The 16,862-nt window shown below is 40.3% G+C and overlaps 1 protein-coding gene across 5 annotated transcripts in view; it reads right to left on the bottom strand.

Annotated features, from left to right (window-relative positions):
• The window catches only part of KDM4C (lysine demethylase 4C), a 416,349-nt gene that overhangs the window by 308,654 nt on the left and 90,833 nt on the right, over positions 1 to 16,862 (bottom strand). For 4 of the 5 annotated variants that reach the window (XR_007719783.1, XM_050761129.1, XM_050761128.1 and 1 more), the window contains exon 5: positions 10,875 to 11,068. Coding sequence is in view for 4 of the 5 variants with exons in the window: in XM_050761129.1 (XP_050617086.1) it covers positions 10,875 to 11,068 (194 nt within the window). In the remaining variant the exon portion in view is untranslated. Of the gene's footprint in view, positions 1 to 10,874; positions 11,069 to 15,432; positions 16,846 to 16,862 lie in introns of those variants that run through there. The other variant, XM_050761130.1, reaches the window with a different exon arrangement.

Raw genomic sequence — 16,862 nt, forward strand, 5'->3', positions numbered from 1 at the left:
AAGAAAACAAAAAATCAAAACGTGGGGTGGGCGGGAGTTAAAGCGTAGAGTTTTTTGTTTTTACGTTGTTTCTATTCTTTTCTGTATATGTTGTCACCTCTTTAAATATTTAAGGTAATAGATATCCCAGTTACCCTGATTTGATCTTTATATATTATATGAATGTACTAAATTATCACGTGTACCCCAAAATAGGTATAACTATTATGTATGAATGAAAACGAATAAATCAATGATAATTACACCATCCACAAATAAGATAAAGTGGCTTAAAGGGTTCCATAAAAACTGGCTTATAAAGTTCCACCACAATGAACTCCAACAAACTACTGAAGCATTTTCAAGGAGACTGCCTACGATAGAAGTTTGCTGTTGTTGTTGTTTTTGAGGCAGAGTCTCGCTGTGTCACCCATGCTGGAGTACAGTGGCGTGATCTCAGCTCACCACATCCTCCACCCCCTGGGTTCAAGCAATTATCCCGCCTCAGCCTCCTGAGTAGCTAGGTTTACAGGCACACGCCTCCACACCTGGCTAATGTTTTTTTGTATTTTTAGTAGAGATGGGGTTTCACCATGTAGGCCAGGCTGGTCTCAAACTCCTGACCTTGGGTGATCCACCCACCTCAGCCTCCTAAAGTGCTGGGATTACAGGTGGGAGCCACACACCCAGCTGAAATTTAACCTTTAAGGGAAAACTACCTGTATGGCTTCTTTACAGTTGGAAACCTCCCCGAGAATTAAGAGGCTTTCAAAAGTGCACTTTATTCAAAGCAGCCAAACTACAAGTAACATGCAAACTGAAAAAAATACACAAAGCCTTAAGTATTAAAATAAAAATAAACAGTAAATGGTCAAATGTTTCTGCTAACATCAAACATTTCATAAATAATGTTAATCCTCATTAGGTAGGCAGAGAGAGATAACTTACCCGACATGAAGACAACAAAGGCAACCCAACTAATTCAAGTCCTTTCTCAGGCATAATATCTTCCCAAAAGCCACTCGGCTTTTTAACCACACTTAAAGGAAAATTGTTAAATAAGCTTTCTGTCTCTGATTAGAAAATCCTATCAAAGATCATACAATTGACTGCTATGTCCTCTCAGAAATATATATTTTAGGTCAGGCGCGTTAGCTCACACCTGTAAGACCAGCACTTTGGGAGGCCAAAGCAGGTGAATCACCTGAGGTCAGGAGTTCGAGACCAGCCTGGCCAACGTGGCAAAACCCCATCTCTACTAAAAATACAAAAATTAGCCAGGTGTGGTGGCACATATGTGCCTGTAGTCCCAGCTACTCAGGAGGCTGAGGCAGGAGAATCGCTTGAACCTGGGAGGCGGCAGTTACGGCTGAGATCGCACCATTGCACTCCAGCTTGGGTGACAGAGCAAGACTCCATCTCAAGAAAACAAACAAAAAAAAAGAGAAATATATATATTGTAAAATAACTTTATGCATGAGTTCAAGAAACTTTATGCATGATTCCTCAAATAAGGAAATCCTCTACGAAGTCCACACAACATAATAAAGTCACCAGGAGGAAGGAAGGGAAGAAGAGAGGAAGGGATAGATTCATGACAATTGGCTATATTCAGTTTGAGGTATGTTGTCTGTAGATTTCTCTTATGCAACAAATATAAATCTGTGATAATCACTGACAATCAAAATATGGTAGAGTGTCTGAAAATTTCTAATAAACAGTTTCCTATAATTCTAAAATTTCCTACACATCAGGCTAGTTCTAATCAAGGCATCACAAAGGATGCATGACTGTACTATTCTATAGGCTGACTTTGTAATATTTATCCCTAAGAAGCTAAAAGTATGTTAGACTAACAACAGCTGAAAGAAGCATGAAACTGCACATATCTATGATATACAAGTTGTGATGCCTGGTCAACAAATAAAAATAGCATACATGTGCCACTGCTCTCAAGAAGTTGAATATCTCATGGGAGAGACAAAACCGAAATACACAAATTAATGAAGAGTTCTATGAGAACAGAACATAATAAAGTGGTAAAACTGACTATTAGAGCTATATAAATCACAAGAAAAAAGACCAATGTTGGTTCAAGTAGTGACAAAAAAAATTACAAATTATAGATTTGTTAGTTTCAAGTCCAGTGCAGAGATTTATTTCCACCTACTGACTGTGCCTTGGGTAAAAGTTATCAATCACTTGCTGGAAATGCTTTTACAATAACTTAAGCAAACATACATTTTTAATAACTAATATTATATATAGATATATTCCATCTTAAACAAATATCTTCAGTTTTTCATTTCTGACACTTTTATAAAAAAGGAGTCAGCTGGGGTAAGTTAATCAACCTTCGTAAGATTTTAAGCAAGGAGCCCAGATAATCTCAAAAAATTATTCTCAATCTAGAGAAACACAATGCTGAGATCATTTTAACATGAATTAAAATACATTCCAAGTAACACATGGAGAAACATACAAACTAACTTTAATGTAAAAATTATTTGCCCTGTACTACTGGAAGACTAAAGAGGACTGTGTTACAGCCTTTAGAAGCTGGGCTCAGACTCTGTGTCTCTTGTCACAGTCCTAGCAGATCTTTTTCCATTTGTTTACTTTTATTTTAGGATCACGGGTATATGTGAAGGTTTGTTATACAGGTGAACTCATGTCATAGGGGATGGTTGTACAGATTATTTCATCACCCAGGTATTAAGCCTAGTACCCAACAGTTATTTATCTGATAGGTTAAACAGATAAAGTACACTTAACTCCTGACAAAGACTGACTAGCTTCTTCCAATGTACTTTCCGAAGGGGACAGAATCTAAGTAGATGTCTAATTGAAAAATCACCATCTATTCCCTAGGAGAAACAAAACCCTCTGTCAAGATAAAACTTGCTCTTTCAAAATGTGGGGTTTTATTTCTGACTTCAAGAATGTTTCCAAGTAACTTATCTAAAGAAAGAACCTTAGGTGGCAAACAAACGGTGTTGGTTCAGACATTTCTCCTGCCTACACCTCCAAAGGCTCCCCCATCCCCATCACCTGTCGATTATCTCAAGATTAGAATCTAGCCACATTACAGCCCTCTGAAAATCTTCTTACTTATGCCACAGTCTGGCCCCCCAAAACGAGGGGCATGTTTCTTTTTTAGTTCTGCATAAAATCTAATTAAAAGAAAGTTGATGGTGTAAAAAGAAACACAGAGAGGCTTTCTTCTTGCCTACTCCTTCATCTTTACTCTTTTCTCCTTAAAGCTACAGGAAAAATCAGATAATAGTTTGAATCCCAACTGCAAGACTTATTAATAACTAGATAAACCTTTAAGACTCTAATTCTCAGAGTCTTTTCTCTTTTGTTTTTTTTTTGTTGTTGTTTTTTTGAGACGGAGTCTTGCTCTGTCGCCCAGGCTGGAGTGCAGTAGCGCAATCTCAGCTCTCGGCTCACTGCAAGCTCTGCCTCTCAGGTTCATGCCATTCTCCTGCCTCAGCCTCCCAAGTAGCTAGGACTACAGGCGCCTGCCACCACGCCCGGCTAATTTTTTTTTTTTTTTTTTGTATTTTTAGCCCAAAGTGCTGGATTACAGGTGTGAGCCACCGCACCCGGCGAGTCCTCAGTTTTAAAATGGGGCAAAAAAATAAAAAATAAAAAAATAAAAAAAAGTCCACCTACTTGAGACATCTATTGTCTGCTACCAGAGATTATCTCTTTTTTTCTTTTTTTTTTTTTTTTTTTTGAGACAGAGTCTCACTGTGTCGCCAGGCTGCAATACAGTAGCATGATCTCGGCTCACTGCAACCTCCACCTCCCTGGTTCAAGCAATTATCCTGCCACAGCCTCCTGAGTAGCTGGGACTACAGGCACATGCCACCACGTCAAACTAACGTTTGTATTTCAGTAGAGACAGGGTTTCCCCATGTTGGCCAGGATGATCTCCATCTCTTGACCTCATAATCCGCCCGCCTTGGCCTCCCAAAGTGCTGGGATTACAGGCGTGAGCCACCGTGCCCGGCCACCAGAGATGACTTCTAACAGTGATTAGTATAGTTCCTGGCAAACATCAAAGGACTTCACTAAATGAAATGGAGTCACCAAAGACAACACACTTTACAACCTTGTTCAAACCCTACTAACTAAAAAGCAAGCTTATAAAAAATGAAGACATTTGGAGTAACAACATTTATAAATCTATTTGTAATCCTAGCTTTAGAAATGCAATCATGAAAAAAGCAACTTTCCTATATACTATAGGCAAATAACAATTTTTGCAAAAAAATATTAAATAGCATGCATTTTCTACAAACTCCAGTCTAAACAACGACATTAAGCAGTGTGTGAAAACAAAAAAAGAGATACCAAAAAAATGATAAAGCTGAGTAAAATAACTTGTTAACTACTAACACAGCAATTTTTTTTTTCTTTTTTTGGGAGACAGAATCACTCTGTCACCCAGGCTGGAGTGCAGTGGCACCATCTTGGCTCACTGAAACTTCCACCTCCCAGGTTCAAGCGATTCTCACGCTTCAGCCTCTTGAGTAGCTGGGATTACAGGCGCACACCTCCATACCCGGCTAATTTTTCATATTTAGTAGACAGAGGGTTTTACTATGTTGGCCAAGCGGGTCTTGACCTCCTGGTCTCAAGTGATCCGCCCACCTAGGCCTCCCAACCATGCCCAGCCCTAACACAGTAATTTGCAAGGTGAACAGCACTAATGGTTGCTTTCCATCTAGTACACAGTAAAGAAATTTGGGTAAATATTCTGATCTGATTTTTCCCTAAAAGTTATGGATTTAACTCATTTGAAGGGATGTCAATGTTGTAGGTGGTGGTGGTGGTGGTGACGGTGGTGGTTGTAACTAAAAGAGTAGCAACAAAGATTCAACAAGCATCCTAAGGGGAATTTACAGGCCCTTACTAAGCAGTAATTAATTAATATGTAAATCTGGAACATTGCTAATAACAAAATAAGCAAAAGCAGGTAGAAAAGGGAGTCTCACAATGGGTAAGATGTTGCCCTGAGTCTTCTGTTTCTTCAATTCATTCCTTTAAATCTACCATCAACATAACAGGTTACTGCCAGGCACAGTGGCTCAAACTTGTAATCCAGTACTCTGGGAAGCCAAGGCAGGAAGATTGCTTGAGCTTAGGAGTTTGAGGCTACAATAAGCTATGACTGACTGCATGGATAGATTGCCTTAGCTCAGGAGTTCCAGGCCAGCCTGGGCAACATAGCAAAACCCTATCTCTACAAAAAAAAAAAAAAAAAAAAAAAAAAAAAAACTTAGCCAGATGTGGTGACACACACCTGTGGTCCTAGCTACTCAGGAGGCTGAGGTGGGAGGATCGCTTGAACCTGGGAGGCAGAGGTTGCAGTGAGCCAAGATTGCACCACTGCACTCCAATCTGAGCAACAGAGCAAGACCCTGTCTTAAAAAAAAAAAAAAAAAGTACAGTTGGCTACTGTGGAAAACTATTTGTTTTGCAAGTTGACAGACATTATTAGGATTAGTTCCAGTTCATAATTTCATCATCAAAGTACCAACGTTAAACTTGATCGGTAACAATCCAGTTACCAATCAACTAATTAGTAAAATCTCATCACTTCAGGAAAAAAGAGTGAGACTTTCCAACTCACAAACACTAGATATCCTGGATGGTTCCTTTAGGGAATTCTGTGCTGAGCAGTGGCCCACAAAGATCAATGTTTGGGGCTGCAAGCAAGTGGGTGTGTGCTAGAGTGGTTGTGTTCACATTCAAGTGAGGCTCAGGAACTAGATGCTCAGGTCTAAATAAAATGTGATTCACTTGATCAATAAATATTTTACTACCAGTTAACACTGCATTCTCTTCTTCTTACAAATACAGCTAGCAGCTATGTACAAAGCTAATGCCATACTTTTTGGTATATTTCCAACACTTTTTAAATTTTATTATCTTTTCTGTTTTGGGGTTTGTTTTTGTTTTGTTTTGTTTTTGGTAGATACAGGGTGTCCCTATGTTAACCAGGTTGGTTTCGAACCCCTGGGCTTGAGCAATCCTTCTGTGCTGGCCTCCCAAAGTAACAACACTATCTTTGAAACATATAATGGCTGGGCATGGTGGCTCACACCTATAATCCCAGGACTTTGGGGGGCCAAGGCAAGAGGATTGATTGAGCCCTAGAGTGTAAAACCAGCCTGGTTAACATAGGAAGATCCCATCTCTGCAAAAATACAAAAATTAGCCTGGCATATTGGAACACACCTGTCGTCCCAGCTACTTGCGAGGATGAAGTGGGAGAATCACTTGAGCTCAGAAGGTTGCGGCTGCAGTGAGCCATGATCGCAACACTGCATTCAGCCTGGGAAACAGAGTGAGACTCTGTCTCAACACACACACACACACACGGACACACACACACAGAGACATGCCTAAAACTAATCAATAACCTATGCAGCTAATTTTATTACTTCAACTTAAGAGTATTTATAAAAGTATTTTCTTATGTAAAGGACAAATTTCTCTAGAAAAAGCAATTAAAACCAAAATGAACCATGGTTAATTCTAAGAGTATTTTTTCTACACAAAATAGCAAAATAATGCAGCTTTACACCACCCAGTAAGTCTTAACATTTGAAATTAGAACATATTACTAGGTCTAAAGTTACTAAACAGAAAAAGTAACCAGTATGACTTATTACCATGGGCTGTTAATTCAATGTATCATTAAATACTATCAAGCTGCCTAATCCCTAATGTTCTTAGATTTTTTTTTGTTTTTTGATCTTCAAATAAAGAGTTCCTTCAGTAAGACTGTTCACTGAGCAGATGTTTACTGAGTATCTACCAAGTGCCAGGCTCATGCCAAATGCTATGCCAGGCACTAGAGACATGCTAGTTAAAGGACTGGTGGGGCCAGGCACGGTGGCTCATGCCTATAATCCCAGCACTTTGGGAGGCAGACACGGGACGATCACTTGAACCCGGAAGTTCACAGCCAGCCTGGGCAACCCAGCAATTCCCCATCTCTATAAAAAAGAAAATTTAAACCACACAATGAATGAATGGATAGTGGGGCTCCCCAACTCCCAGAGCTCACATTTTAATGGAGATGTACAACATTAAACACGCTTAGATCAAGTTGGCACCATATAACTTGCTCGTTCTTTTAAAAAATAAGACTTGAATTATATAATTCAACAATAATCAAGTACTTAGTTATAAGTAAGCAGCTTCTCTCCTCCAGCCCAAAGGGAGGAACAAGGAATGGAGAGGAGAAAGGACAGGAAGAGATAGGGTAAGGTGAGTAGGAGAGAGTGGAGGGAGGGAGAGATAAAGGGAAAGGCTGAGCCAGACATCCAACGGGAGCATCTGATTTCCTAGACTGAGCCACACCCCTGGTTTATCCCAGCTACAAACACTGGGGAAAATCCATTATACTTAAATTGGGTTTCCTTTTTTTTTTTTGAGATGGAGTCTCGCTCTGTTCCCCAGGCTGGAGTGAAGTGGCACAATCTCGGCTCACCGCAACCTCCGCCTCCTGGGTTCAAGTGATTCTCCTGCCTCAGCCTCCCGAGTAGCTGGGACTACAGGCATGCGCCACCATGCCCAGCTAATTTTTGTGTTTTTAGTAGAAATGGGGTTTCACCATGTTGGCCAGGCTAGTCTCGAACTCCTGACTTCATGATCTGCCTACCTCGGCCTCCCAAAGTACTGGGATTACAGGCGTGAGCCACTGTGCCCGGCTGTCACTTATAACCAAGAACACTTATGAATACAAATTAAAGAAGTTCATGTTTAAAACACTTCATGCCATGTATACATACAATATATATTTGCTAAATGAATGTATGAAATGTTAGCATCTATTGAGCACTATGTTACATCTCCAGCTGTGATATGTGCTTTGTACACAGTATGTTACTTAATTCACTCAATTGCCTTATGAGGTGGGTGCCAAAACCATCTGAGTAGTTTAAGAGAGAAAATTGAGGCATGGAGGTTATTTAATAATTGCCTAAGATCACATGCTCAGTAAAGAGGAATGCCAGAACACAAAACTCAAGACCGACACAAAAACCTGTGCTGGTAAGTACTACACAACACTGATCAAAAGATCTAATGAGAAAGCCTTGAACTAACGTGTATCTATCCTGAATAATTGGATACTTCTTAACTGCTACACAGTATTTTAACAAAATCTGAGTTTACTGAATGAAATTTAACCATGTCCAAAATGCTACAACCCATTCTTAATTTTCTAAAAACCTTCAGGAAAACCTTTCCTGATTTTAGACCTTTTCACAGCTTAAAACACATCCTCTTACACCTCGTCTCCCTCATTCTCTACAGAGTAAATCTGAAAGTTTCTTATTCATTTTGTTTGCACCCAGTCTGGGAAAGAAAGACCCAAGGTACCATCTGAATTCTGTATCCTCCAGCAGTTAACCTTACTCACACAAGAGGCTCGGAAAGGAGAATCACATTTTTTTTTATCACTGAAACTCCTATTCTATTATAAATACATACACTATGGAAAGTTCAGACTTCAACTACTATGACTAAAAAAAAAATTATTTTCATGGTTATTAAAATAATAGTAATTATGAGTATTTGTATAATACTTTACAGTTTACAAAGCACTTTTATACACAGTATATACCTGGACCCTCCTAGATGTCCTTTAAGTAGACAGAGAATAAATCATGCCTCCATTTGGCAGTGAAAGAAACTCCTGATGAAAGGAAAGTAGTGATCTGCCCTAAGTCATTCCCAGTAAGTGACAGATTTGGATTTTAAAACAGGACTTCTGGCTCCAAAGTTCATATTCATTCCAAGAAAATAATACTTTACCACTGACTGTCAAAGCAGTTCTCTATCCGCTTACTCTAAGGATGCTTTTCCCCTAAACCTTCAAGCCAGAAGTGTTCAAATAAATCATCAGCTGCTTTGAAGTCTCTTCAGTACAAACCTGTGTTCATGAACACTTACTCCGCAAACCTGCCACACACGGTGGCTAGAAATGTATGTCTCAGAGCTTCCACCTGGAGCCGTACATATCTATGTATAGCAACTCAGGAAACTTAGTATTCTTAATAGTTACCTTTTGGGCTTTTTTTTTTTTTTTTTTTTTTTAAGACAGTGTCTCCCTCTGTTGTCCAGGCTGGAATGCAGCGGCACCACCTCAGCTCACTGCAGCCTTGACCTCCCCGGGTTCAGGTGATCCTCTCACCTCAGCCTTCCGAGCAGCTGGGGCTACAGGCGTGAGTCACTATGACCGGCTAATTTTTGTATTCTTGTTTGTAGAAAGAGTTTTGCCATGTTGCCCAGGCTGGTCTCGAACTCCTGGGCTCAAGTGATCCGCCTAGCTTGGCCCCCCAAAGAGCTAGGATTATAGGTATGAGCAACCGCACCTGGCCTAGACAAGAATCTTCTTTATTAAATGTTTCCTTGCCTGCCCTTAAACAGATTGATCCAAAATAATTTAACACTCTCCTGATTCAATACAAGAATTCTTTACAGGGCATCGATCCTATAGCCAGGCCCCGTGTGTTAAGTGCGGATGATTCACGCCTGTAATCCCAGCACTTTGGGAAGGTGAGACGGGGAGTTCATCTGAGGTCAGGAGTTTGAGACCAGCCTGGCCAACATGGTGAAACTCCATCTCTACTAAAAATACAAAAATCAGCCAGGCGTGGTGGTGCACACCTGTAATCCCAGTTACTCGGAAGGCTGAGGCAGGAGAATCGCTTGAATCCGGGAGGCAGAGGTTGCAGTGAGCTGAGATTACACCACCGCACTCGAGCCTGGGCAACAGAGTGAGACCCTTCTCGAAAAAATAAATAAATAGAAATTAAAAATTAAAAAAATTCGTTGGGTGTGGCAGCTCATGCCTGTAATCCTACCACTTTGAGAGGCCAAGGTGGGCAGACTGCCCGAGCTCAGGAGTTCAAGACCAGCCTGGGCAACACAGGGAAACCCTGTCTCTACTGAAATACAAAAAATTAGCTGGGCCTGTAATCCCAGCTACTCAGGTGGCTAAGGCAGGATAATTGCTTGAACCCGGGAAGCGGAGGTTGCAGTGAGCCGAGATGGCACCATTGCACTCCAGCCTGGGCAATAGAGCAAGACTTCACCTCAAAAAAAATTAAAATTAAATAAAAATAATTAGAGGAGGATGAACTAGAAGATCATGAAGACTATTTGAAACTACACCGAGGAAGTCAACTCTTCACTTCTAACTACCTCCCACATACCTAATCCAACAAATGCTCAAAGAAGTAAAGACGCCTAACAAATTCTTGGAGCCTAAATTATCTACCAATTCATGGCTCACAAAATGGACTACAGGCAACTTTACATATACAGTCATGTATCACTTAATAACAGAGATACTTTCTGAGAAATATGTTGTAAGGCAATTTCGCCATTGTGTGAACATCATGGAGTGGACTTACACAAATCTAGATGGTGGATCTACTACAGACCTAGGCTATATGGCATAGCTTATTGCTTCTAGGATACAAATCTGTACTGTACTAAATATTGTAGGCAATTTTAACACAAAGTACTTATCTACAAAGTATTTATGTAGCTAAACATATCTAAACATGGAAAAGGAGTTTTCCAATTGCATTGTAAACTCAGGATGACCATTGTATATGCGGTCCATCATTGATCTAAACGTTGTTATACAGTGCATGACTGTACAAATTACCACGGGGTTTATGGTTCCCAAGCACAATCCCAGACAGAATAGAAGACAATTAATTATTACGGTCAAAAACTTCCTTACAGCTCACATAAATCTGAATCCACCAAATCAAAGAACAAAATCCTCTTCAATATGTGCCTGATGCCCAAATTTCAAAACTCCAAAGCAAATGAATATTAAACGAGTAACTTGCCAAGACTTGGGCTCTCCAAAGTGGAGATAATTAATGCTATAGAGGTCCATGTCCTCGGTGTGCCATGCGAACGTGGTCTTCCACATGCCAAAATATAGATACGGGGTATTTACACCCTCAATAGAAATGCCACACTCTTCTTCAACCACATCCAAGACTGTATTCAGGCGAGCTATGTTCCATTCATCCACACCCTGGAATGACAAAGAAAAAAAGAGAGAGAAATCAAATCTTACCAAACCATGAAATACAGCATTTACTGATCAAACCACTATCCACCAAAATCATTACACTGTATATTCTAATTCACTGAAAATTGAAAAATAAAACAATCCCTATTCATGAGCCACATACATATATCCATTATTATTAGTCAAAGATTACTACCAGCATAATGGGGTTCCATATAACTATTTGGTAGAAATTTATAACAAATAGCTTCCTGATACCAAATGGAAATGAAAGTTACAGCCCCACTCCCCAGTGGCTGTCAGCAAAAAATTACTGATTCAAAGCAGATGATCTGGCATGGGCCTTCCCTCTTTGGCACACTTTTTTGTTTTGGGGGTTTTTAGATTTGGGTTTTCTTGAGATTTTTTTGCACATTAGTTTAGAGGTAATATTCACCATCACATATCACATCAAGAAACCAATAGCAAAATATGACTTCTGTTATCCTTCTCCCATCCCCATCCATTCAATCTTAGCATGTAATACACTGTTTCCTCAAAATTCCACTCTAATTATTGGAAAAACTTTTGGCAGTATCCACTGATCACTGTGCTTCCACTAATGCTTCAACTAAATATTAACCTCTTATGTTAGTGGAAAAATTTAAACACACAATGCCTACTAAAAATACTTATCCAAACTTTGGTAAATTGCTGGAATAATGTAGTTTTATAACAGTAACCCAATACGGATGGTGATGGCAGAGCAAGGGAAGGTTAGAGTCACTACTATAAGAGTTAAGGTGACAGGAAAAGATTCTGGTTTGATTAGAACTTAACAATCTTTTTTCCTCCCCCGAGACAAAGTCTCACTCTGTCGCCCAGGCTGGAGTGCAGTGGTGCAATCTTGGCTCACTGCAACCTCTACCTCCCAGGTTTGACCAATTCTCATGCCTCAGCCTCCCACACAGCTGGAACTACAGGTGCAGGCCACCACACCCAGCTAATGTTTTATATTTTTAGTAGAGACAGGAGTTTCACCATGTTGCCTAGGCTGGTGTTGAACTCCTAGCCTCAAGTGACCCACCCGCCAAGGCCTCCCAAAGTGCTGGGATTACAAGCGTGAGCCACTGCACCCAGCCAATCACTTATGAATTCACTACAGTTCACAACTGCTTAGAAGTTTTTACAAACTATACATTTCTCCCATATATTTTTATCAAATTCTAAATAACAGAGACTAGGCACATTCCTATGTAATCACGGGGAAACTGAAATGCCTTTAAAGCCATTCCAACCTTTTCGTGCTAATGCACTATTAGAGAAGGGCATTGGCCGGGTGCAGTGGCTCATGCCTGTAATTCCAGCACTTTGGGAGGCTGAGGAAAGCAGATCACTTGAGCCTAGGAGCTCAAGACCAGCCTGGGCAACATGGCGAGACCCCATGTCTATTTTAAAAATAAAAACTAAAAGAAGGGTATTATATTCATCTATGTCTACCAAAGGTTGTCCTCTCCAACAACTATACCAATGGCTTCACATACGACCACTTCTAACATTTCCTGAACACACTAAAAGCTTTTAGAGTTGTTCTGTTTTCATTTTGGTCTTTAAATGATTTTCTAATTAGTGTGCTAATCTTACTTTCTAAAGCTTTGGGGTTAAAAAACTATTGATGAAGCAGCTAATGAAACTCTGACTCAGGTAACATAATTGAACATGCCAAAGGACATAATTTAATTCCCAAATTCTCTTAAGTAGCCACTCTGTCTACAACTTAAGCCGCACGCTGAGAAGCTTGTTATTTGAAACTGGTCAAAGTATCCGTTTAGAGAAGATCCTAGGTTCCAACTTTTGAGACCTCATAAAACTTCAATCACATTATGTAAAATATTTTATCTCACTCTATTTATAGTGATGCAATCTCTTAACTCTAGTCCAATCAGACTTCAGTCCAATCACCCTAATAATAGAGTTCTATTTAAAAGTCATTACTGAAGCAATGAATCTGAAGTAATAAATGAGCACCATATTATAGGAACCATTTTTAAACTAAATGAGCTTGCAAATTTAGACACAAACTATTTCTCTAAAAGTTCTACATATAGAGACATCTAAGTTTTATTTCTGACTGCCACTATCTTTTAAAAATAACCAAGGTTGAATCCCTTGACATCCTAGACCCATGGTATAAGGGGAAGAGGGTAGAGATCAAATAGTGCTGGACAAAAAGACCTAGATTATAACCTCAGCTCTGCAGGTCACTGAGGAGAAAGTCACAGAGCTTTTCTGAGCATCAAGTCTTTCTTCATGGAAACACAAGGGTTCTTGCACCCTCCTAGAGTTGCTCGGAGCAGTAAATAAGCTAAATGAAAATAAACTTTTATAAAATAAAATTTAATTCTTAGAACTGATATAATAAATATCACCACTATTCTCTAGCAAATCTTACTGGAAAGTCTCCCAAAAACAAGTCAAGCATGTCAGAAGTGATATTTAATAAAATGTGTTTAAGTTCACTACTGAAGTTCTCCCCGTTAATGGACAAATAGCATATTTGCAGCAGTTTCTTCTCAGCAAGGCAAAGTTGCTGAAAAGTAATTTCTTTTGCTAAAATAAAAAGTCTCATAATTTCAATTAAGCAGTTGTACAAATATTAATAACAACCAACAGAGAGAGATAAATCTTATTGCTTCAAAATTCACCAATTTTTGTTCTCTACTATTAAACTAGTTAGCTGACTCCAAAAACAGGCTCCACAAAGGCTCTTCTGAAGAGCACCAGGTCTGTCTCATATACTTAGACCAAAAACACACCTAGTTATCATTAAGTGTTATACCATATGCTACCTCATTACACTATACACACTTGCATGCTACATTTATTCTAAACAATCCTATAAAATGGGTAATGTTATTCCCAAATGAACAAATGAAAAAATTAATTCTCCTAGCTAGAAGTAGGTGGTAGTGATTAACCTAAATCTATCTGACTCCCGGACCTTCCTTTGTAAAGGTTTACGCTTTAGTTCTGATCCTTTTGAAATACGACATATCATCCTCTTCTCTCAGCATCACTGTCAACAAAGATCTAAGGTTCAGGAGCAGCAAACACGTGAAGCTGCTGCATTCTTCTCACCAGCAGCAGAGCCACTCTACACAAACGTCAGCAAGGCTTATACCGCAGACTGCTTCACTTGAGAGCGCGTGACAGGAATGATTGAGCATAAAAGCAGTCTCCACACCCCAGCTACAAACAAGCCCCACAATGACAAGTGAGAATCTGCCGAACTGTTCAAAGCTTAATTCCATCAGGCTTCAGGAGAAAGGCTGCACACCAGCCCAAGTTCACAGACAAAAGTCTCCTCCTGGATTCTGTCTCCCTCAAATTAAACTCTCCCACACATGTTCAGCAGGCACATGAGCAATATTCATAACTCACCTGACTTCCAGTGGGCTGACTGGAGTCCTAGGCCTAGGAGTTCATGTCCCCTGGCCCCTTGTTCCTTTCACGCCAATTACCCAGTTGGAGCCTGTCCTGCCCCATTCCTTTATGTACCCTGCATCTGTTTTCTAAAACAACTCACAATTGGACCACGATTTGTGCATATAGGTGTAACTGAGAACTTTATCAGGGATATTCCCTTTCAATCAGTGATAGTATCTTCCTCCTATCAGGAATCAGACAGCAGTTGAACAGTATTCCTAGGCCAGGCACAGTGGTTCATGCCTGTAATCCCAACACTTTCAGAGGCCAAGGCAGGAGAATCACTTGAGCCAGGAGTTCAAGACCACCCTGGGCAACATAGTGAGACCCTGTCTCTACAAAAAATTTTAAAATTAGCCAGGTGTGGTGCCTTGCACCTGTAATCCCAGCTACACGGAAGGCTGAGGAAGGAGGATCAATTGAACCCAGGAGGTCGAGGCTGGAGTGAGCCAGTAATTGCGCCACTGCACTCCTGCCTGGGTGACAGAGAAAGATCCTGTCTCAATCAATCAATCAATCAATGCATTCCTAAATCTTCAATGTCTCAACCAGGCCATCCTGGACTCTCTCCAGTGACTGCACTCAGTTATTGCAAAACTAAAGGGAACAATGCAGCAACATGCCATGTTAGAAACCTTGAGAAACAATGAGCCATTTCCACCTATACAAAGTAATAATGCAAAAATCACAGCAGCTCAATTTTTCCCAAAATATTTCCACTGCAACATTAGAAATATGGGTCCTAGATTGGGCGCGGTGGCTCATGCCTGTAATCCCAGCACTTTGGGAGGCCGAGGCAGGCGGATCACCTGAGGTCGGGAGTTCAAGACCAGCCTGACCAACATGGTGAAACCCCATCTCTACTAAAAATACAAAAATTAGCCCAGCGTGGTGGTGCGCACCTGTAATCCAGCTACTCAGGAGGCTGAGGCAGTAGAATCACTTGAACCTGGGAGGCGGAGGTTGTGGTGAGCAGAGATCATGCCACTGCACTTCAGCCTGGGCAACAAAGCAGGACTCCGTGTCAAAAAAAAAAAGAAATATCAGTCCTATCAGATGCCGAGACCAAAAAAGTTTGTCCTCTTTGACTCCAGCTCTCAGACAGTCACAGTGCTGACAGACCCCCCACAAAGACACCCATAAGGAAACCTGTGTAACTCTGCTTAACTCTGCATTTCCCAAAAATCATTTGACCATGGAAGCTTGTTTGTATAACACATTTACATCATGTAAAACAGTGCTGTGTGGGACAACATATTAAAGGAAGCATTATGATAGGCAGTTCCGTAAACATTGTAGTGCAAATGCAAGTCAGTAAAACAAAAAATTACTGTGACCACATCAGAGATGCATTTCAGAACCCGGGGTGTGTGAAGGGGTGGCTGGAGTATGGTCACATTTATTGTCAAAATACACATATTTAATTTGATTATGTCACCTAAAAATAAAAAGAGACAGTGTATATTACAAGCAATTAAAACAACAAAAGATATTTGTAAATGAAGATAATCTAAAGGATTAAAACTAGGAAGACAAAAGAGAAGACTCAAACTTTATAAAACTATAAAATGTACTGAAAAACAGAGAATAAGCTTTTTTTAAAGTATGTAAAAATGATGGTTTATGCCCGTAATACCAACACTTTGGGAGGCTGAGGCAGGAGGATCACTTGAGCCCAAGAGTTTAAGACCATCCTGGGCAATACAGAGAGAGACCTCATCTCTACCGAATATTTTAAAAAGTAGCCGGGTGTGGTGACACATGCCACAGGCCCCAGCTACTCAGGAGGTGGCTGAGGAGGGAGTTGAGGCTGCAGTGAGCCACGACTGTGACCCTGCACTCCAGCCTAGGAAACAGAGTAAGATGTCTCAAAAAGAAAAAGATGGCATATTCATCAAATACTACAAAAGGTGGTTTTTTTTAAGACAAAAAATAGATTATTAGTAAACTTTTGACAACCGTGTCACTGCTGCACTCACCCAGCAAACAGTAAAATGGAATGAAGAATTTCAATCTGAAAGAGTAACCCAGTGTCAGAATAGCACCGTGCTGCACTGGAATCAAAAGTTCTCCAACCAAATGGTGGCTCCACCACGAACCAATTATAGGATCTGATGGTTTCTCAATGGCCTTTCATGGCAAAGCTGTGCCCAGGGTTCGATGCTGCAAACTGGGCCACAAGAGGACTGTGGCTACCTTGAAAGGACCACAGGAAAAGTCCAATCTTTCACTGAAATTGTTTTCAAGAAAATACATCCTTCCTAGCAGAAGTAGAAAAAGCCCTACGGCTTCCCAACAGGACATAAATCCACACATGCCTACCTTATAGGAC

Source organism: Macaca thibetana, chromosome 15 (genome assembly GCF_024542745.1).
Source record: "Macaca thibetana thibetana isolate TM-01 chromosome 15, ASM2454274v1, whole genome shotgun sequence".
Taxonomy (NCBI): Eukaryota; Metazoa; Chordata; class Mammalia; order Primates; family Cercopithecidae; genus Macaca; species Macaca thibetana.